At 43.0% G+C, this 22,814-nt stretch overlaps 1 protein-coding gene across 14 annotated transcripts in view; it reads left to right on the top strand.

Moving 5' to 3' along the window:
- Positions 1–19,268, top strand: part of PRRC2C (proline rich coiled-coil 2C) — a 78,781-nt gene extending 59,513 nt beyond the window's left edge. For 7 of the 14 annotated variants that reach the window (XM_061345453.1, XM_061345457.1, XM_061345460.1 and 4 more), the window contains 11 exons: positions 2,811–3,027; positions 3,618–3,821; positions 4,509–4,630; positions 5,199–5,335; positions 7,251–7,485; positions 8,150–8,272; positions 9,711–9,929; positions 11,916–12,019; positions 13,714–13,840; positions 14,850–15,086; positions 17,366–19,268. In XM_061345453.1, coding sequence (XP_061201437.1) covers positions 2,811–3,027; positions 3,618–3,821; positions 4,509–4,630; positions 5,199–5,335; positions 7,251–7,485; positions 8,150–8,272; positions 9,711–9,929; positions 11,916–12,019; positions 13,714–13,840; positions 14,850–15,086; positions 17,366–17,638 — 1,998 coding nt within the window. In that variant the 3' untranslated portion in view covers positions 17,639–19,268. The remainder of the gene's footprint in view (positions 1–2,810; positions 3,028–3,617; positions 3,822–4,508; positions 4,631–5,198; positions 5,336–7,250; positions 7,486–8,149; positions 8,273–9,710; positions 9,930–11,915; positions 12,020–13,713; positions 13,841–14,849; positions 15,087–17,365) is intronic. The other 7 variants (XM_061345465.1, XM_061345464.1, XM_061345463.1 and 4 more) reach the window with 5 other exon arrangements.
- The last annotated feature ends 3,546 nt before the right edge of the window (positions 19,269–22,814 follow it).

Below are 22,814 nucleotides of genomic sequence, written 5' to 3'. Positions count from 1 at the left end.
GGTGTTTGTGTCATTCATCCTACAGTTTCTTTTTCTGCCCTTCTGGTGTCAGTGATTTGATCGCCTTCTCAGTCAATGACAGGTCTTGGATGTGTGCTAACAAAGTATGTCAAAGATCCATGTTTTGAGGCTGCCTTGAAGAACACTGACCAGAATGTGAATGGAAAGACATTTGGAAGCAGCATTGTCTTGGATTTCTCTATTCCAGCCATTGGAGCTCTACCTCCTTTTTGCAGACACTGAAGGCAAAAAGCTTGTTTTGAAGCACACACTAAGACTATCTTCTGGTCCAGAGCAGAGCGGCTCTTTGTGTTTTCCTCTTCAATATAATGATTGCTTCTTTTAAAAAATATTTCTGGTGCACCTGAGAGGAAAGGTTTTCCATCATTCTTTTAAAAGAACCAAATCTCCAGGCTCCGCCTCCATAAAGGAATAATTCTTGCTCCTCCTTTTTCCTCAGTCTCCTATCATGCAAAGCTCTTTGTGAGGAGACTCAGTAGGGGAACTGCGCCACAGTTGCTCCCACTGCTTGGCATTATTCTGACAGTGTATAGGTATGAGGCAGTCTCATGGGGTAGGCTTGTTGAGATCTCTTCCTCCCTTGGAGTAAGTTTGCTAAACACATCTTTACCAAGGCAGACATCCTCATAAGGACTTAGCTGATGGGGCTATTGGTAGATAAGGAGCTGAACAAAATTAAACTCAAAGCAGTCTTAAACTGAGCAGCTGGGCTCTCTTTGACATTCTGAGTTTCCATTTAAATTCCTTTATACAAATCTGGTCCAGAATCTGACATGTTTTGACTTTCTTTTTCTGGTCACTTAAACTTTGTCATACTTAAGGATGTGCACATTGGTATTTGTCTCCAGCTAAGTTTTGGGGTAATACATACTGGATTATCATTGCAATGTGAAGGCCCCATTGGGTCAACAGTGAAGAGAAGCCTCAAGCAACTGTGATCTCCGACTAGTGCTCTTATTTTCCCATAACTAAGCAAACAGTGAAACTACACCAGTGTCCTCAGCCTCACTTAATTTAAAGCCTCGTACTCCCTATCTGGTCTGTAGATGGTGCTGCATAGGCACTCTTACCAGTACCAGTCTCTTTTACATCTTTTTTTCTGGCATAAGAAGTTAGAGATTGTTAAGGAGTTCCCTGAAAGCAAAGCTGGTAGAAAACTCAGAACCATCTTGTATGCTCTTTAATAAAAATTTGAAAATGGAAGACAAAAGGCAGTGTGTAGGTTAACTTTTACTATGGATAATTTCTCCCAAACATCATGAAACTCGCTGAACGTAATAGAAGCTTCTACACTTTTTCTCTATGCATTCACAGCTATTTCTTCACTTCCTCTTAATACTAGTGCAGTACAACACTTCACCCTGTCTTGCCAAAGCCTGTGATGTTCAGAAAGGAGCTTGTAATCTTGCCTGTACTCCACCTTCAGCAAAATTCAGCGGATTAATAATCAGTTCTGAAGTTTGCCCTGTCTGCAAGAATTGGAACCAGTTTGGAGGAAAATATTATGGAGGGGAAACAGAATGACTTTGATGTGTAACAAAGTCTTCCTCCTTACTCTTTATTCTCTTGAGGAATACAGAACTCCACTTTCTGCATGGAAAAGTACTGATCGCCTGTTACCCACTTCTTTTGAGATAGCTTTACTCTTTTTTTATCACTTCTGAAACATCTACACAAATATCCTAAGTCATGTTTGGTCTGTCCGTGTGCCTAACTCATGTAAAACAGGGTAGGTTAAAAGTATGACTTTCAGAGACTGCAAATCCCAGTTAAGGGGCTCTGTGGATCCAAGGTCAGACTTGTTGGTGAGTATGTATTTGTCCCTTTACATACACTGTTAAAGACAGAACCTGGCCTTGAGAAGCTTATAGTCGCCAGATGAGCAATTTTAGTCTATGGCATCCACTTCTGCTAGCAAAACCTTTTCTTCAGCTGGGGGCAGCTGAAGGTTGTAGAGAAGTCCGTGGACTGTGTTTGAGCCTTTAAATTAGTGAGTGCAGTCTGAACATTAATATTTCCTTTTCAGTAGTCATTCAGCATTTTCTCAGCTCAGATTTGGCATTGCTTGTCTAATGTAGCAATAATTAGGTTTTTGGCTGCAGTAAACCAGTAGTTCTTTCCACTTTTGGTGGAAGATAATTGTGTATAAAATACTTAAATTGAAGTTTCATCTTTCTTGTTGCAGAAGACTTAAACTCAGAATTATTGCAGAAATAAGGAGCATGAAGCATTCTTAGCATTCATGTAAAGCACTGTGCACAAGCTATGTCAGCTTGTGATTGCTTCTCGAGCAAGCAGATGCTTTGAAAATCTAAACTTGACTACTCATGTTTACTGAAATAAGTGTTAGGTATTTTTAGTGGTCACTCAAAGTGGATGATTTACCGAGAAAGCAAGGGGCTGTTTCATTTAAATAGCCCAAATAACTTGTAAGTAAGGACTTAATGGAAATATTTAGAGGTTTCTTACCTTTCTTTTGCTGACTGTGTCTTTTGCTGTTCATGTCAAAGAAAACCAAGCCAAATTAGTGTGAGTGAATTCTCTTTTGAGCGTTGAATGTTAAGACAATGAACTGTGCACGTGTGCAGTTGGGGCAGATAAGAAGCTCCAGCTTAAGGCTGTATGCTTTTTGCATGAACAGAGTTGCACGATCGTGGTGACTTTTTAAAAAGAGGCTCGCATGAAGCCTGAATTGCCTTTTGAACTAAGAAGGACTGTTAAAAACATGACTACTGTTTGAATAGTTGAAGCTTCCTAATAAATGAGAAAATTTATTTTCTTTTAAACAGATGGAGTCTGCACGCAAAGCATGGGAGAATTCCCCAAACATGGGGGATAAGAGTTCACCAGTGACCTCAGCAGCATCTCCCATTGCTGGTGGCAGCGGCAGTAGCAGCAACAGCAGCAGCAACACTGGGCCGAGCAGTGGTACTTACAGCTCTTTCTCTAGTGCATCAATGCCTCCTATTCCTGTGGCCTCAGTCACACCGACAACTTCGCTTTCAGGTACCAGAAGTCAAGAGTGTAGTATCCTGTTGTACTGTTTCTTGGTTATGTTTTTCAAGAGATTAGATTCCCTTTGGAATTATGTTCTATGCAATGCTAACAGAAGTTTTACACTACTATGAATTGTTGGATCTGAACAGCAGCTTCCCAAATACCTTTTGAACAAGGTAATAATTCACCTGTTTCAGTCACCTGTGTAGAATATTAAGATATCTCTCCACCTATGCTACATGGACTTGAAACAGGAGGTAAACTTACCCTGTTGGCTGCCTTATTCATTTTATTTTGTTCAGCTGAATGAAGGCAAGCAAGTTGATTTTTCAAGCAGATGGTAGTTCTGATATCCAGCTAATAGCAGTCTTACTTTCGTTTTTGCTTTTGGAGTCAAAGCTTTGACAGCTCATATCAAAACCCCTATGCAATAGGCAGAGCAAATGTCCAGCTGCTGTTCACAGCAGCTCTGGTTTCCACCTGGGTTCTTCACAGCAAACAGAAGATGGTGACTACTGAAAGATGAAGCTTTGAAATATTTTTAGCTGGTTTATGATTTATCAATATTTATTGTTGATTTGTTGTTTTTATTCTCCTAGGAGCTGGAACATATACAACCTCTTCACTGAGTACAAAGACTGCAAGCACCTCAGACCCTCCTAATATATGTAAAGTGAAACCACAGCAGTTGCAGACAAGCAGCCTAGCTTCTGCCAGTCACTTTTCCCAGCTGAGCTGCATGCCATCCCTCATTGCCCAGCAACAGCAAAGTTCCCAGGTCTATGTGTCTCAGTCTGCAGCAGGTAATAGTGTTTGTGGCTAAGAAGCCACGAGTCTGGGTTTTTTTGAGTTTTGAAGCTTGAAAGTCGACTTCAGTTCTGGTTTTACCTACAGTAAAAACAAAATGATGGAGAGTATTCTGTAAGCAAATCTCACTAATTGTGTCTTATGCTAAATGTGCAAGTTCTATTGGTAAATATAAAGATAATGCTGTGTTGTTAATTTGTTGAGGAAAGCAAGCTTGAACATTTTAATGTATCATTTTTCTGTCCCAGAATTGTAAATCACTGTTTTTAAGACCAAGAATGATTTAGTCTTGACTTCTTAAAGTGCTGCAATAATTTAGAATCATGGCTTTTCTCTTTAAAGAAAACCCTACATATAGTTAATCTAAATTACATGACAGTATAGCATGTTCTTCCCATTCCTTCACCTGAATGCGAGTTTTGGCCAGGAGGTAGTGCTCATCCCCCAAGAACTGAATGGGGCTGGAGATCCATATGCAAGACCAATAGATCCTGGGGGTGAATCTGAAAAGATTCCAAAGCTGGTTAGGTGCCTAGCTCTTCAGTTGTGTTTCTTCTCCAATTCTGTCTGGTACCTGTCACACTGGGAAGTGCCAACAGTGGCCGCATCACTAATTGTTGATGAAAACCTTTGTAGCCCGGGGATGTTTGGAATCAGGTACTAACTCTATTGCTTTTCCTGAGGTACTGCAGCTCAAATCCCAGCATTTTATATGGATACAAGTCATCTATTCAATACTCAACATGCACGTTTGGCACCACCTTCTCTCGCTCAACAGCAAGGCTTTCAACCAGGCCTTTCTCAGGTATTTGGAGATTTCTTATTTCTTTTTTCCCCCCTCCTTGTCCATACCGCATTTAAAGCTCTACTAATGAGCTAACTGGGGCAGGGGAGAGTTGGGACTAAAGGCTGCAAAAATGAGGTCATGCTTACCTTTGCTATTTCATTTTGATGCATGCAGGCAGTGTTTGATCTCTTCTGTTCCTGAGAATGAAAGCTGAGAGAACAAGCTTTCACTCACAAATACATTTTATGTAAAAGTACATATTCAAAGGAGGTGTTTATCTGGCCGTGTTAGTGCAGGCTTACTCAACTTCTATAGTACAATATTGCATGCAATCTTGTGCAGTTGTTTTGTACACAAGTCTAAATAATTGATTCAGTTTCTGCTGGTTATTTGCAAGGAAAAGTGTAAAATCTAACTAGAAAGTAATTTTCTGAATGGGAGCAACACCAGCGCTGCTTGCAGCTTTGAGATTTGAAGTTTTCTGTTTACTTTGTATAATGTTAGGCAAATCCTAGCACACATTTAACGGTAGCATTTCTCCATTACTTTTGTCCTTGGGATATTTAATGGTTTCTTTTTTACGCAGCCTGCTTCAGTTCAGCAGATCCCCATCCCCATCTATGCACCCCTACAAGGACAGCATCAAGCTCAGCTGAGTTTAGGAGCAGCACCAGCTGTTTCGCAAGCCCAAGAGTTGTTCAACTCATCCTTACAACCATATAGGTAGGTAGCATAAATGAATCTATTTGAGTTTTGAGTGGCGGAATTTATAGAACTCACTTCTCTGCAGACCTGTGTTCAGTAGCTGCCTCACCTTCTCGTTTTCCCCAAAATACCTTTTGTCTGTTTGCCTGGATGTGAACTCTCTGTATGGATTGTCTGGCTAGTTTGCATGAGCAGATGTAGTTATGAAATCATTGGTTCAAGAATTACACATGATATTTTGTATCTTTAGGAAACCAAGCTAAAAAGTTGAAAGCATCAGTCAATTCATATGAAAAGAATAAAAAAAGGGGGGGAATTTGTCCCTTTAATTCAGAAATTTGTTATTTTCTAATCAAACAAATGTAGCCTTGAAACACTTTGAAATTCTGGTTTGAACCCCATAGGTGGTAGAAACTTAATTTCAGATGTGCAGGGTATGTTTTAGAATAAATATTTTCTGTTTGCTGAAGAAGGTAATAGGAAGACAAGTATCTGAAACGGCCTTTTCGAAAGCTTCCTTGCATTTCCTGTCATTTCTGATTCACAGTGGTGTAATTCTGACATATGTTGTTAGGTTTACTTTGAGAAAGTTTCTTTGAAAATATAATTACGGGGTTTGCATGTGCTGTAGAAAAACCTGCTTGTTGCAGTGCAGGAGGCTGAAGCCACAGAAGTTTTAATTGACTACATGTGTATCCTGACTTTGTGCTTGGCTGACTTTGGACCAAATATTGCTTGTCCTGCCACAGCTGACAGAAGTTGTTGCGAACAGTTGACTAGTTACAGAAATACAATCAGTCTGGCATGTGGTCCAGATTACATAAACGCTGCTGGCTGATCTGGTCACACACAAACCCAGTATTTAATGGAATTTTGGGTTGTGCTATTTATGAGTATGAATACTTCCCTATATCGTTAAAGGTGCAGAGGAGGATAAGCTTTGAGATACATAGGTTACTGGATTTAAAAAAAAAAGAAAAAAAAAAGGCTTCTGGGAATCTCTTAGGCTACATTGACAGGAGGCCCCTGCATACCTTCTGGGAAAGTTTCTCCAGTGCTCAGGGTGCAACTGTTCAACAGTTAAGGAAAGGTACGGAACAAAGCTAACCTGGGTGTTCCGTTGGGCAAATACATAGCCACTATGCTAGTAGGTTGACAGGACCTGTGTTATGCTGGTGCATATTGAGTAAGTGATAAAGTGAAAAGTTTTAAAAGGGCCACTTATTAAAAAATCTTAATTCTTCAGTCTGAAGGTGGCTGCTCAGTAGGCTCTTAAAAGAAATGTTTAGTTAGATCTGGTGGACTAAAACCTGTTTATGGTGCTTTGCTGTACCATGTATGGGGGTGGAGGAGGAGGTTAAACAAACTGCAGCTTCCCCATGGTGGTGATAAGGGAACTGAATATCTGGTTAAAAGTAAAGGCTGTGTTGTCTGTGCTACTATTTTTAAGTCAGAACATTCATTTGGAAGCTACAACTGTCATCATTCAGTGATTTAACCTGCAAATATTAAAAGCTGGTCTACCAAGATGTGTGAAGTGGACAAAGCAGTTTATGACTAAATGGAACTACTCACATGTGGTACTTCCCCACAGTCCTACCTTACAGCAGAGGAACTAAGAACTGGTAGTTTCTGTATGTTACTGTTCAATTATGCAAAAATTATTTTAGTATGCACATCTAAATAGCCAAGTGTACTTTTAAGATTTAAATAAAAGCCTAGCCATTGTTTCCTGTGGTTTTAGGAGCATCCATTATTTTGTTGTGTGCAAAGTAAATAGAAAAAAAACCCTACCTTTCTCAGGTGAAAAGCTGTTCAATAGAGCTAAGTGGTTTAATTCCATTTAAAGAATATAACCTATGTTTTTAACTTTTAGTGGCTCATTGTTGAGCTCTGTCTGTGTTCTTATGTGTAATACTTCAATTCCCTACAGATCCCAGCAAGCTTTTATGCAAAGTGGTTTGTCTCAGCCATCGCCAGTAGTTCTGTCTGGTACAGCCTTACACAACTTCCCAGCAGTACAACACCAGGAGCTTGCTAAGGCACAGTCAAGCCTGGCATTTCAACAGACTTCTAATACACAACCTATTCCTATCTTATATGAACATCAACTTAGTCAAGCTTCAGGACTGGGAGGCTCTCAACTGATTGATACGCATATTCTCCAGGTAGGAAATGCTCCAAAATGCAAAACTTCTGCAGTAGTTTGATACAGATAATGCAATAATAAATCAGTTATTCCTTATCTTGGGATAAGCCCAACTCTGGTAATTACATGATGGTCAAGGTGGCAGGAAGCTTAAGATGGTTGGAAGAGAATGTTCATTTAATTTCATAATGGTATATTAGCATAATCTCTGAATGGAGGATTATTCTGCAAACTACAGGCCTCCTTGCATTTCACAGAATCATAGAATCATAGAATAGTTAGGGTTGGAAAGGACCTTAAGATCATCTAGGTCCAACCCCCCAGCCACCCAAGGCTCTGTCCAACCTGGCCTTGAACACTGCCAGGGATGGAGCATTCACAACTTCCCTGGGCAACCCATTCCAGTGCCTCACCACCCTAACAGGAAAGAATTTCTTCCTTATATCCAATCTATTTCAGTTACTAACAGGAGCTTTGGGTTTAATTTCTGTTATAGCAGATGATTAAAAGGCAATTATACCATTTGCAAACGAGAGCTTTATCACATGCTGAAACCTTCAGGTTGTCAGCTTCCTATGCTATGGTTTTGGCTGTACTGGCTGAAATACAGAATGATGTGCCATGTTGTCTCAGAACTGCTCTCCTAAGTGTTCTTAATCTGTGGTGTGTCTCACTCTTCCTAGGCCAGAGCTACACTCACTCAAGCTTCAAATCTGTATTCTGGGCAAGTTCAACAGCCTGGCCAGAGCAATTTCTACAACACTGCACAGTCTCCCAGTGCTCTCCAGCAGGTAAACTGTGGCATGGTAAATTTCCTAAATTGTATTCTTCTTAAAAGCATGTTGTTGGTGGTGGATTTTGTGGGATGGGGGTGGATGTGGGGCTGAGACAATCTTTTAGTTCTTCCAGAATTGATAGCTAAGGAGAGCTACTACAGCAGCACTAAAAAACTGAATTGCTGAGAAGTTGGATGGCCTACAAGTTCACGTTGATCATTTGTCTCTGGCATCATTCTCTTAAATAGTTCATTTTCCAGTGACCGCAAAAATTTAGTTGGTATAGTGATGTTGCTAATTGATTGAGGCATATACTGCCTTTATGAGGACAGGTATCAGCGATGGCGTCTAGAGAGAGACAGACAAACTCCATATGCTTAGTGCAGCCTAATTGTTAATATCAAATCTGATTGAGATGGAGCTTCAGAGCTGCTGCATATGGCAATGATACCATATATGCAGAAAAAAAAAAGGTCAGCAGACGGATGATCATACATGCAAACAAGAGAGCCAAGTCAGTAACCAATAACCTTACGTCAGGACGTTTGTAAAATAAACTCTAGTGAATTTTAAATTTTTTTTAATTCTTTTGTGAAAGAACTGCTAATTTGATGTGTGCAGGGAGTCTGTTGTATCCACAGAATGCTGTTGTGTGGTTTCCGTCTTCTGGTGCAATTTTTATATAAGCGGCCTTAAAAAAAAAAGAGCTCTGTGATGAACTGGTCTATTATAGTACATATACATGAAAAGTCGCCAAGACAAATCTAGAAGGGTCAGATTTCTGTTGGAAATCTAGCATAAGATTTTAAAGATATTTTAGAAGGGTTAGTTCTTTTAATGTGTTCAAGCTTGTGTGTCTCTATACATTTAATGTGTTACCCTTCAGAACCGTAGGAAGTCTTTCACATCTGGACAATATCATTCTTCTGGTTGCACTTAGAATATCATTTTGCAGGCTGTGGATTGATGGTCAGACTAGGAAATGCAGTAACTCCTGTCAGTCAGGTCACTGCTGTGGTATTTTCACATTTATCGCTACCATTGTGTGGTGTTTTCAGCCCACAGCACGCCCTGTTAATGCAAGCAAGGGACAGCATGGTGTTTGGTGGTGGCTTCTGTTAAGCAGGGACTTCTGGTTGTTGGGAGTCCAGGAATGTAAGATCTAGTTTTCTTCTCAAACAGTGTCCTTAGGATGACTAAAAGTATTTGAAGTAAATTTTGAGCTGAAATTAATTTACTTCTTGATACAATGAAATCATGTTGAATTATGAGTTAGGAACTAACATGCAGCTTTGTTTCTGAAAAGCAGAGACACTAATGCCATTAAAACTGATTATAAGGACAGGCTAAACATTTTGCAGCTCTCTGGATGAATGTACAAACTCATTAAGAAATTATAGAGCTAGTAAAGAAAGTTAAATAATGGCCCCTGTGTATACGTTACTGTTGGTTTTGTACTTTCTTCCAGGTGACGGTACCTTTGCCAGGATCACAGATTTCTTTGCCCAACTTTGGGTCCACAGCACAGCCACTTATTGCCCTACCCCAATCTTTACAACCACCACTACAGCACACACCACCACAAGCGCAGGCTCAGAATCTAAGCAGACCTGCACAAGTAACCCAGCCTTTCAGAGGGTTGATCCCAGCAGGAACTCAGCACAGCATGATTGCTGCAACTGGAAAGGTAACAATATTGGTATCTACAGTACAAAAATTAAGCACAACTGATTCCTATCTTATAGAATTGGTGTGGCAACCCATGCTGACCTTGCATCTAAAAATCTGATTTCACTTCAAAAGGTAGGGAGGGGAAGCTAGAAAAGCCAGTCAAGGTTAGGTCCTTCGTGACTGAGTCTGTGCATTTTGTAAAGGTTTAGGTGAGTTTTTGTAGTTAAGCTGATACTAGTCCATTTGCACTGCAGGAATATCTAGTTTGATCATGGCTCTGTATAGGATATTTCATGTAGAAACCATGCAGAAGATAGTATAGAGCCATTATTAGAGCAGCAGGCAAACAACATTACACTGTTAGGGCTAGTTTATGATTGTGATCATGCATGTATTTATCGCAGTTTGGTCTCACAAAGGAGTGAGTTGTATGCAATAAAGTCTTTCCAGTGCAATGAATTGGAGTTTTAGTGGCTTCAATGGACTCTGTATTGGCTGTGACCTTAAACCAGAATTAAACTCTTCTTATGTTGCTGGAGGCTTCCTTTCTACATGCTGGAGGCCATAGCAAGGTGTATATTGAGAACACAGCACTGTATGAAAGGCAGGACCTTTGATATGTAAAAGGCTGGGTTTGCAGCAGAAGAGAACTTTTTTAGTGACAGCTCCAGTAAGAAGATAACACTGAAATAGTGCAAGAAACTTGAATATCTAGGAGGGAATCCTGTGCTAGCCTTTACCTGGAGCTGCTGTGGTAATTGTTAATGAGGGGATGTATGGAGCTGGCTTCCAGTCAATGTCTCTTAGATGGACTCACAGATTTGCAGGCACCTGGGATTTTCAGATAGTATGCAGCCCAACACAGTTGCAGCATACTTTCAAGTGACAGTGAATGGCAACAGTGGACATGAACACAGCTGAGTTTTTTGTCAGCTACAGCAAGGTCTTTCACCAGCGCAGGGAATAAACTCGGGGATTGCACCTGAAATCCTTGTATCTCATGGCCTACATTTTAGGGTGCTTTTTAGTATAAAATGACCCTGTTGTCCCAATGGTTTACAGCTGTGATCAGAAAAATTTATCTCAGTTGTTAATTCCATGTCTTCAGCAGTAATGGAAACCAGACTTCCAGATCACCTAAATGAAGTTTTCATCCTGTCACCCACCAGAGTATATGGAGATTTTTGCACCATGACATTTTCTAGCTTCATAGGATCTGGCCAAGTATTTTCACCTCTATAATTCGTATGAGCCTATCTAAGCAGCAGCATGTTTCTTGCTATGGCTGGAAGACAGTAATTTGTCATTGGAAAACTAACACTTCAACAAGAAACAAGAACTGCAGTGGCATGGTGGCCTTAAGTGACTTCCCTGCCTGTTAAGGGTTCCATCATGTTCCTGCTAAGGAAAGTCAGCTTAAACCAGCCACTTGTATTTAACTGATTATTGTTGCTGTTATGCTTCATGGCCATGTGTGGAAAGGTCCCAGAGACTTAACTTACTCTGTTGAGTGTACCTGCAAAAATAACATACAAGATTTATTGCTCCAATTAGTCTAGAGGTTTTTTCGCATAAATGACAGCTTCATTTTTGCTGTGCTTTTTATTTTTTTATGAAACTGGATTATTTTATGTCAGTCTTCAGCATTTTTCAGGATTATATTTAAAAATTTTCATATGATACCTGAGATGGGGAAGGAAATAACCCTGAAGCACTTTTTTAGGGCCGGATAACTAAGTCACAAATCCCTTTTCATTATGCAGGAAGATCAAGTTAGAAAGTCATTGCCATTGCTTGAAGTGCCAAATAGTGCAGAAAAATTGTACACAGAGGTGTTGTAGTGCTGGAGCTGTCTTAGTAATAATAAACCATTTTGCAATCTGGCTTTCACCTCCACTTAAATGACCTATTTTCACAGAGAAAAGTTGTGAGGTAAGCTAACAGTTTCTTAGTAAACATAGTATTTCTTCGAACTAGAATTAACATGTTGGTTGTTTTTCAGATATCAGAAATGGACCTGAAGGCCTTTGGAGGTGGCATCGATGTTAAACCTGGAACACCACCAGTTACTGGTAGAAGTACTACTCCAACCTCCAGTCCCTTCCGGTAAATCTCTTAAGCTCAGAATTCCTTGAAATCAGAGCTAGAAAATGTACCTAGTCATGCATGAGCAGACAATTCTGAAAGGTATGAGGTATGGGGCTACTAATACAAAAATGCAGTGCTTAATCTTGGCTTAAAAGCAGCATTCCAGTAGGTCATCAGATATGCTGTAGTTGGCCAATAGTACATTGCTGTGACACTAAACAAGGCATGTAGAACTACCTGGGATTGTACCTGGAAAGTATAGGCATGGTAGGGGAAAAAGTAGTTTGGTATAAAACTAAGACAGTTTATCTTAATTGCACTGCTCAAGGTAAAAACACTTAAAGGCTTACACTGCAGTTGTGGCAACATTTCTGTTAGAGAGCTGAGAATCACTGCAAGATCTGTAGGCCTCTCACGAGTGAAATTAGTACGCTGTTTGCAGGTTCACTTGGTTAATTGACAGAATTGATAGAATCTTGCTCATACAGATGCACTTCAAGGTAGACCTATTGGGCTGCTCCAGGATGAAGTTAGTGGCCTGAAAGAACTTGAAAACAAAACTTCGCTACAAGATAGCTCTGTTCTTGAAAACTGTGCTCCTGTGCATAGTAATGATATTTGGTGGGTTTCACTGTAGCGAACTGACAGGGTTCATGCTTTTCTAGTGAGGTGGAAATGAGATTTTTGAACTCAGTGCTGAAGTCATGCTTCCAATACTTTACCTGAGTAAAAAGTGAAGGAATAAAAAGAAGAAACTTGGATTTGCAAGTTTAGTCAGCATTTAAGACAGTTGTCTTGATAGTGTATATCTTAGAGATTCCACATGAGATGTCTCTTTCCCCTAGCAGTCAAAGCAGGGCTTAGCATAAGCTTTTGCTCTGAAGTGTAGAGTACTGGGAAGATCGACAAAAGCATAGTAGATCTCACGAGCTCAAAGTGAAAACTAAACAAAGACTTCTTTAAGCTTATAAAATGGTGGTATGTATTGAGTATGGCTGGCTTCCTTGCCACTGGAGCCCCACTGCTCATTTTACATTACAAGTATCACTCATACACTCTGCAAGTAAAAGCTCCATTTCCAAAAATAGGCTGCTCGCTCTTCTCTTTCTGAGGGCTGTTCAGTGCCTTTCCCTCAGATAACCTTTCATGTTTCATTTAATTCACAGTGATTCAGCACCTCTTAAGTTTTAATGGAGGGTCACGTTCTTAGCCAGATGAAATGGGAAGAGTGTTTTCCATGAATTCTTGAAATGTTTCAAGTGCATTTTGAAATGTTAGCAGGTTGGAGCTGTACGTGGCAGATTCTGCTGCACATGCTTAATGCCTGTTGTGACAAGCTCTTAACTTGACACAATAGAGCAAACATTGTAGAGGGGTAGGACTAAACATAAGGTAGCAGGGATAGGAAGGGTAACACTTTCGCCATTAGGATGTGTTACGAATGCTTTTGGGAAGAGTCTCTTTTGTACCCTGGGATCTTTCCATATCCTAGTATGTCTGGTTTTTCTCTTTGCATTCTTAAGTTCTGATTTTGCCTGCATTTTAAATTAATGGTAGATAATGAAGGATATCTAAGGATATCTGATACCAGCTTCTCCAAGACACTATTATTTTTCTCTGTACAGTGCTGAATTTCTAGTTAAGGTGTAACTAAAAGCAAAAACATCTGAATGAGAGCAGTGTGATTCTAACTGGTGTGTTTTTTTCTTTAGGGCCAGTTCTACAAGTCCTAACAATCAGTCCAATAAAATGAACAGCATCGTCTACCAGAAGCAGTTTCAGTCAGCAGCTGCTGCTGTGAGAATGACACAGCCGTTTCCTGCACAGTTTGCACCACAGGTAGGCGACTGCTGGCTTCTTACAAACAAATCCATTTCTCTGTATGACCTGGTGACTCTTAACTTGGCTGTGTTCCCTCAGGTTTTGTCATAGGGAGATACAAAATTAAATCCTTAAAACAAAATGGCATGATTTCAAGATGAAAGAAAAAAAAAATAACAAACAACCCTCTCTGATCTTGCTAACTAGTAGTACAGGTTTTGTGGTGTGTTTAATTTTGGGAGTTCTTGCACACTGAGGAATTTAATGCAATTTGTGAATCATGTAGAACAGACTGTTGTTCCGCTGGCTTCCCCATGCAGCTGTAATGCTCCTCATCTTGCAAAACCAGATCATTTGGTTGGGGAAGGGGAGCAGCTTTGTGTCTCAGAAGGGTCCCAGTGCATATTTTAAATGCTTGAAGACAAAGCCAATTTGCAGTTGTTTGTTTGAGATGCATTTCTAAAGTATTGGTGGAGCAGTTGAGGTTGGAAAGGATCTCTGGAGTCCAAACAAAGCAGGGCTGATTACAAAGGATTTAACGTGCTTCTGGGGTTCCAGAAGCACAGCTTACAAGGGTGGTGCATCCCTGTTACAAGTGATGGTAGCCAGGCTGCTAGGGAAATCCAGCCTCTCAAAAACTGTAGGATAGATATTTCTGTCTGTCTTCAGCATTTGGAGTGTTTGTAGGATTTGAGATTTGATTTTTGGATTGCCAGTAGCAGGAACTACCTCGCCTTTCCAGGGCTGCCTTTCGCTAGTGAGTCCTCCACTGCCTGGCATGGGTCTTCTCCCCTATTACACACTGGGTGGAAGTTGGTCCTACTTTCAGGTACAGCGGCACTACAGGGCTGTTTTTTTTCTGGAGTTCAAACATGGCCTCTCTTAACATAAAAGCCTGTTTTCTTGACATGAATGTGACAGGAGAGCAGCACCTTTTTCCCCATTTAAAATAATGCCAACGTGCAATCTAGTTGGCAGTTTTCTAATTGCAAAATGTCTCTTTTTGTTGTTTTTTTCCCCCACTTAGATTCTCTCTCAGCCTAACCTGCTCCCTCCATTGGTAAGAGCCCCATATACTAACACCTTCCCAGCGCCTGTTCAGAGGCTGCCAGTAGTACTGCATAGTCAGATGCCGTCTCAGATGACCACAGGCCTTATGAGCCACCCTCGTTTACCGCGTGTGGCCAGAGGTCTTTGTGGATCAGTATCTGGAGCCAGAGGCAATCAGGCCCAGGCTGCGATGAAGGCTGAACGAGACATGAAGGTTAGTATTTGGACAGCGGTGCTGTTAACACCAGTTCAGTCTTGACAGCTTGTAGGGCAGGAATGTGTCTGCAAATCATGTCATGATTAAAATGCCTCTGGACCCAAAGCCGGTATAGCTGGGCCTCTAACAGCTGAACACAGACCTCCTCTAAGCCCTGGGTGTTTTTTTTTATATAAGAACTTTAGACTAAAGATAGTTTAGGGAGCTTCCTCTCTCCAGTGGTCTTGTGGTCAGCAGTTGTGAAGCTGCCACTGCTGTCAAAGGCAATCTGACAATTAGATTTCAAGAGCCTGGATTTTCTGAGTAAGTGATGAAGCCTGCAAACCTTGCTGCTAGCTATCTTTTCACATCTGCCTCCCCAGCTCTGAACACCACTGTTGAACCCCCATGTTCCAGCCAGCCTCATTACTTGGTGATTCTGGAAATTCAACTGTCAGTGGTTTGAAATGCCTGTGATTAATTGTCTGTGGTAGAATGCAGTAACTTCTTATGCTCCACAGAACAGGTGGCTGCATTTCACTAGCAGGTGATGAGTTAAAGCACTTTGGGACCCTTCAGGTTGAGGCAAACTCTTCTTACCAATGCGGTACTGCCATATGGGGTGTCTGTGCAAGGACACCATTGTACACGTCACATGTTTGCTGCAGAGTAAGTTGCTTGTACAGATAGATGGTGCTAAGGAGCTTCTTCATCTACTGTCATTTGCCACAACCCATGCATTCAGGTGTAAAAGCAAAGGAATGTGTTTTTTTTCCTGGTTATGTCTCCTTGTAGGAGAATCAGTTATCCCAAATAGTTGATTACTCCTTAAATTCTAGGTACTTGGTCCGTTTAGTTTTCTACCACCAGTTTATTAGCTGTACACTTACCAGGTGATGCTTAGTATATTGATGAGTATATTAACAAATTTAGTTTAGACAGTCATAGCAAATACAACTATAGAGTCCTGTTTTCCATATCTTCCTGAAAACACTGCTCAGAACAATATGAGTTATTTTGTCACACTTGGTTACTTGTGATCAGTTCCTCCAGACTTCTAGCCTTCAGGGCATGGCTGAAATGTGTGCAGAGGATTTCAGGTGTCCATCTGGCTCCAGTAAAAGTGGACTGTTGCTGCAGTCCTGCACACCAGAGTTCACAGTTTTTCTGTTCTGTTGCTGGTTGAGTTACTTGGAGCAACTACACAGTATGAAAGCCAAGACCTCTTGTTCCAGGCTTTTGCTTTTTTGTCTCGCTGTTGCACGTCATCCCCCCTGCCCTGTTTTCTGTAAAACAGCATAAAAAGAGAGGTATGTGGAAGCTTAGCGACTGTATTGTACTGGAGGCTCCTTGTATTAAAATACACCTTTTTAATTTTAAAAAGGCATTTGACTGTGTTGGCCTTAATTGTGCAGCTTCCACAAGATTGAGCTCTTACTGCAGCTCCTGCGTTTGCTTAAGCCTGGACAGGAAAGCGAAGTGCTTGATCTCTGAAGCCTCTGGTCAGCACAGTGTAAAACCTACAAATAAAACACATAGTCACAAAGGCTGAATTTCACAGGTGTAAGTCGAGGTTAGTGGTAGGATTCAGAGCAGGAATTTGAAATAAGCCAGGCAGTAGTTTGTGCTGCTGGGATGAATGTCCACTTTGAGTGGGAAGCAGATAAGGTCCCAGCTTACACAGAACACAACCTTGAACCTGGTTCACTTGCATTCCTGTTGTAGACTCTGAAGTCTTGTGTCCAGAGATGTGTGCTGGGGGAGGAATTTGGGTGCTGAGAGTAGATGCTGCTGGTGTGATACACAGCTCCTGCACTCAAGAAGTCCAGACCACACGGCAGCAGAAATGACAGCTGGCATGGCCCTCAGTGCTGACAGTAGTATTGGGGCTTGGGCGGTGTACAGGCACACATGCCTTCTGGTCATGTCTGACTTCCACTGAGGAGTGAAGCTTTGTTTTGAGCCTGCTATAGGTAGTGCTTACACTTCTTGAACTGTGCAATAATAGTGTCATAAAAAGATGTTAGATAATGCTTCGAACTATTGTCCTTGATCCTCTTTTCTGGGTTGATGATTAGGAAGAGCAAGGGAAGCCTCGTCATGATGTTAAGCTACTACTGAGGAGCCAAGAGCACAGATGTAGTGATACCTAGGAAGCAGCTGGATGGATGCTGCCTTTCTAGAAGAGTCTTGCCATTGCAGTCAGTCCTTCCTCTTTCATTTAGGAGATACTTGTATGAAGTCACTCTTATTCCAATGCCCTCTCTTCAGTAAACGTATTTTCTCCCTTCCTTAAGGCAAAGCAGAGAGCAGAGGTACTTCAGTCCACCCAGAGATTCTTTTCTGAGCAGCAGCAGCAGCAGCAGCAACAGAGCAAACCCATAGGAGGCAAAGCGCAGAAAGTGGACGAGAATGGGAGCAAACCCACCGAGGCAATTGCTGACTCTTCAGGAGTCTGCCAGGACAAAACTGAGGAAAAGCCCACCCCTGCGCCTGCTACAGCAACAAAACCTGTTAGAACTGGACCAATCAAACCTCAGGCAATCAAAACCGAAGAAACAAAATCTTAGAGGCTGTGTTTCCATGGAGGTGGGGGTGAGAGGGGGGGGTGGGTGAGATGACAGCAGCATGAATTTCTAGCCCAAAGGAAGAGACAATAGTGTTCTCTCCCCGCAGGGCTCTGAACAGTGTAAAGTGACATAGAAGCCTTCAGCAGTTACGGATGCAAACTGCTGTGTATCCAGCTGAGCTTCTAGGCTCCTTGGACTTGTGTCTGCTCTAACAGCATGGAGGCTGCTTTTGGTGTGTGCACGTTCTACACGTGTGCTCATGTACTGGCTTACACACCTGTATGTTTCCCAAAGTGAAAAAAGTTGAGCAGTAGTAACGGCGGGGAGGTGGTCAGGGAGCTGATAAGATGAATACTCATATTTTCTTCAGGCTCTGATCTTCAGCTGCTATTTATCTTTTTATAAACCCATGAATATGAGAACATGCAGATTTGAAGATGGTGCTGGGCTAAGTAATATGTGTTAAGTTTTTAGTGACTTAAGAAGCTTCTATCTTGTAATAAAGAGAAGGATTCATACAGCTGGCAAAATTGCCTTTGCTGTGTGACCTAACATAACACAGAGTAATGCTGATGACGTTGAATTTCCCTCTGAAGGCAGTGCTTTGCTGGCTGCTGCTTCTTGGGTGAAAATATATTGCATTTAGATCACCGTATGAAAATGCTACTTGGCCACCTGTTCTCTACACCCACTGCCCCTCAGTTGTTCACCTCTGGAATTGAAAGGTTCATTGCATCAATAGTCAGATTTGTTCTGTTCACCTCTGTCCAGCTATCTTTATATGATGCGAGTGATTTCTAAACGGTTTCCAGTTTATGTCTGTATACAGCAGTGAGCACTTCGAAGTGTTCCACGAGAATAAAAGAAACCTTACTGGCTTAAAGAGAGTTTAATCTACAAGGTGCATTCTTTATATCAGAGCTACGTCGCACCACTTCCTTGCCCACAGTGTGCTGGAAAGTAGAATCAAGTCAAATTAAATGCCTTTTTAATTGTATCCTCTAGTATTATAGCTGTAGGACAGTACTGTATGATACTTCTGTGAATGTAAGATACCCTGTACCTGCTTATGATATGTAGTAGTGACTGTGCTATACTGGAGCTGTTTTTAATAATGTTATTCTAGAGGTTTTTTTCCAGACAATGATTGAAAAAGCTAATAAAAAGCACCAGGTACCACATCAGTAGCAGAATTTGCTGTTTTTTTCTGGGATTTTTTTGTTTTTCTTGGTTTTTGGTTTGTTTTTTGTTGGTTGGGTTTTTTTTTTACATGTTTTGGAAGGAAGAGGTGAGAGTCTAATGTGTATAATTTTGTTCAAATGACTGCAGAAGCTGGAAAGGCTGTTGCTGCTATCGATGCCTAGTGAATTGCTATTGGTTATCTTTTTATATAAATATATATATAATTTGAATTTTTGGAAACTTTAGCTGTGATGTCAACTTTGGAAAAAAGTATCCCACTTGTAGTGTGAGTTGGCATTGTACAGAAATTAACAGCCATATTGGTCTAGAAATGTTAAACTTAATTTTTTTTTTCCATTTGTACAGGGGTAACGCACTGTATGAAATATGTACGGTCTTATTTACATGGGTTTGATTACAGAAACTAATAAAGTATTCTCTAAATAAAGCCCCCGGGTAATCTCGTGATTAGCACAGTGCTGCAGGTTGCACGGAGAGTGCCTGAACACCATGTGCCGAGCAAAGAGTGTGCATGACAGCCTGGGAGAAGAGACTTGTGAGGAAAACCAGTTTGAAACGGCTTATTTCTGTTTCCCCTGGTGCTTTTGATCTCATTCTGCAGCAAGGGGATGTGGCTTCTGTCTAGCTCTGGATGGGACCTGCAGCTTGTGTTTGCAAGATGTTACCTCTGCGGTGTGTTGGTGAGCTGCTGGCTTCCTAGAGAAGATCCGCTCGTCAGAGGAGATGAGGATGGGCACAGCTGGTTACTCATTTTAGCTGGTGGCTGACAACAGGCATCAGCAGAACCCTCACAGTGAGGGGCAAGAGGTTTCCTGCAGGAGGGAGCCTTGATGAGATCCTTCACGTTGGTGCAGGAGCCTTCCTTCTGCTGCTGCTCCTGAACTGCTCCCTTCCCAGCTCGCAAGCAACGTACACTCACTACAACATGTTCAGAACATACAGTTACAGACTCAAGCCTTTAAGTGTGGGGCAGGATGAGGGCTGACCATCCTGCAGTCTTTCAGTTGCAGGGGGGAAAGCATCCCAGGTTTCTGCCCTGAGTTTGTGGGGTTAGGAGCAGCAGATTGCTGTCCCCTGGACCCCAGAGGGAACCTGGTACCAAACACCAGAAACACTGTTTGGTCTCTGGGAAGTAATTCCTGCCTTGGGAGAAGGTACTAGCTGGTGCTGCATGTCAGCAAAGGAAGGAGAAGGCAGCCAGGGGTGGCTGTGCAAGCACCGTTCATTGTGGTGCCGATCACCTTTGCTCAGGGGCACTGCTGCCAGCCCTGCAGTGGGTGGGAGCAGGCAGAGCTGCCTGCACTTGGCGGGGTAGGAACCCAGGTTCAGGGGCTCCAGAGGGGCAAGTGTCCTGCTGAGGCTGGGTCTGTCAAGGGGTAGAACTGCAGCATTATAGAGTAAACAAAGGTGCCATAATCCACAAACAGAGCGATGGGCAGATGCAGCCTCCAAGTAGGTGACACCACAGGTAAATCACCTTTTTTGTTTATACAAGAACTGTACAAGCACAGCTACAGTAAGTGCTCAGGGAGAGGAGGATGAAGGGAACTGAGCAATCATAGATGGTGCCTTGATCTACAGATGGGCTGTAGAAGAGTAGCTGAGATGTTTCCCTGGTTTGAGGCTATCTTTAGCCTGGTTCATCTTGGAAGGACATCCTAAAAATGGGGTATCCTCCACCAGACTCTTCTACGTTTAAGGAAATGCCACTGAAAGGATTAATCTTAAATTCTCCAGTAAAGCTACAAGCAAAGCCAGGCGAGTTTCCCACAGCCGGCTGTGGGAACATACCAAGCTTTCAGCTGTTTCTTGTACTGAGCAGAACAGGGATAATATTTGTGCAGAAACTTCATGAAAGCAAATGATTGGGCATATTCTGCATCTGAATAACTCAGTTTTGATGTGGGCCTCTCGAACAGCAGCAAACTCTAGCTGCCTGTAAGGCCAGGTTGAGCTGTTAGTCACTGACTCTGGTTCCTTGAATATTTGTGTGCCATTTAACTAGATAACTGGCCACTTGCACTGAGATAGATCTTGCCTTTTTGAGTGGGACTTTGTGTGTAATCTAGAGCTCTGGCCTTCACAGATAATTGTGCTGACCCCCCCATGACTTACAGAACTGTTCTGTTTGGAGAATTGACCTTTTCCCCCCCCCTTAATAATATTTGGTCTGTAAAAAGACGGTAACTTTTCCCAAGGGCAGGGGTTAAATGTGACTTGGGCCAGAATCCAGCAACCCCCTGGGCCCAAGCTGGCTTCTTGCTGCGGTGCGGGAGGGGGGAGCCTCTCCTTGCTGTTTTGCAAAGCCTGTTAAGTAGAGCCATGTATTCAGTGCTGTTCAGCTCCAGCCCAGCTCTCTGCAAATCCTGTGTACATTGGCTTAGTTAATTAAGCATTGGACTTCCCAGCCTGAAAAGATCCTGGTGCTGGCAGAGAACAGGATGGTGGGAAGGGCTGGGGCTGTCTGTGCTCAGTGTCTCCACTCACAGAGAAGCTGTTGGTGCTGCTGTTCCCCAGCGACCTCTGAACAAGCCCCCCCTTTCATGCTGGGGCTCGAGTCTTGCCTCTGGGAAGCTGTGGGGTAAAGTGGGGCTCCCGGCTCCTCCCATCCTGTCCTGGGACAGATCTGTCCTTCTCCCATCCTCAGCAGGCTTTCAGTGTGTTGGCTGGGTGGCTGCTTGCCCGGCTGCCCATGGCTGGATGGAGTCAGTGCTGTGCCGGCAGGGGCTGCCTGCCTTGCTCTTCCTGGCCCCAGTGGGAACATGACAGACCCTACTTTTTCATGGGTGACCTCTGTAGCTGCCTTCCACCCCCAGCGTTACTGCCCTGGGTATCACCCTGCTGTTTGCCTTGTTCCTCTGTAACTGCCTGTTCCCGAGTGGGGTTTTGCTGCAGGGCAGAGGGATGCTGCAGGGCTGAGGCTGCTTCCCAGGGCAGGCCTATGCACCTGTGCTTTCTGAGGCCAAGAGAGCCCCTAATGCACCACGAGTTCATTGCAGCAGCTGCGGTCAGTGGTCAGCGGGTGCCCTCTCCGCACACCAGGACCAGGGCACCCAGCTCAGCGCAGACCTGGGTCCTCCATACATTGCCCAGCTGGCTGAGATGGCGGGGGTAGGCCTGCGGTCAATGGTGGAGGCACGGCTGCCCCCCTTCAGGAAGCTGAAGAAGGAGTCACGCTGGGGCATGGTGAGCGGCATCCCACAGCCCGTGAGGTCCAGGGTGCAGCGCACAACCCGCTGCAGTGTGTAGGTGATGCAGCTCAGAACACTCTCTGGTTCCTGGCATGGCACGGGCCCCTGGCTCTGGAGAACATGACGTGGCTGATGGCGGCTGGCGGGAGGTGTTGCCGATCCATATGGCTCAAGCACTATGGCTGAGATGGCACCACTGCTGATGCAGCACAAATGGAGCAGGACCGTGCCGCTGGCAGGGCAGGAGGGACTTGCTGGGTCCACCGGGCTGCCCTGTGGCATCTGTGAGGGCGCATTGATGGCGTGGGGACACCTCTGCTGGTGCTGGCTCGTGGTGAGTGTCCCAGCCCTGCACCAGGCCTGCCAGGGAGCAAGAAAGGGTCTTTCAGCATCTTGCCTCCATGTGCTGGGGTCCCACCTGCAGCCCCAGCTTGGTCCCTGTCCTGGTTTCACCCAGTAGCTGGTAAGTGCCTATCAAAGACAGCCTCCAGCTCTGGTGAAATATGAAGACCTTTATTTCATCTCTCAAATCCCTTTTATAGTCTACTAAGCGCTAAACAGTAACTTTCCACTTTTTTACTCCATTATCATCCCGATTTAGCAAAACCACTAAGGGTTACAAATATTCACACTGTTTGGTCTGATTCTGAGATGCACATCCTGCTTTATCTTGCAAACTGCCTGCTTTGTTCTGCAAACCAATCTTTACCCTTCACAGTATGTTAGAGATTGGAAGGGACCTCAAAAGATCATCTAGTCCAATCCCCCTGCCGGAGCAGGAA

Source organism: Neopsephotus bourkii, unplaced genomic scaffold (genome assembly GCF_033783945.1).
Source record: "Neopsephotus bourkii isolate Nb327-2 ecotype Australia unplaced genomic scaffold, CSIRO-AGI_Nbou_v1 NB_234, whole genome shotgun sequence".
Lineage (NCBI taxonomy): Eukaryota > Metazoa > Chordata > Aves > Psittaciformes > Psittacidae > Neopsephotus > Neopsephotus bourkii.
Note: the sequence above shows the minus strand (reverse complement) of the source record. Positions and strands in the feature narration are given on the sequence as shown.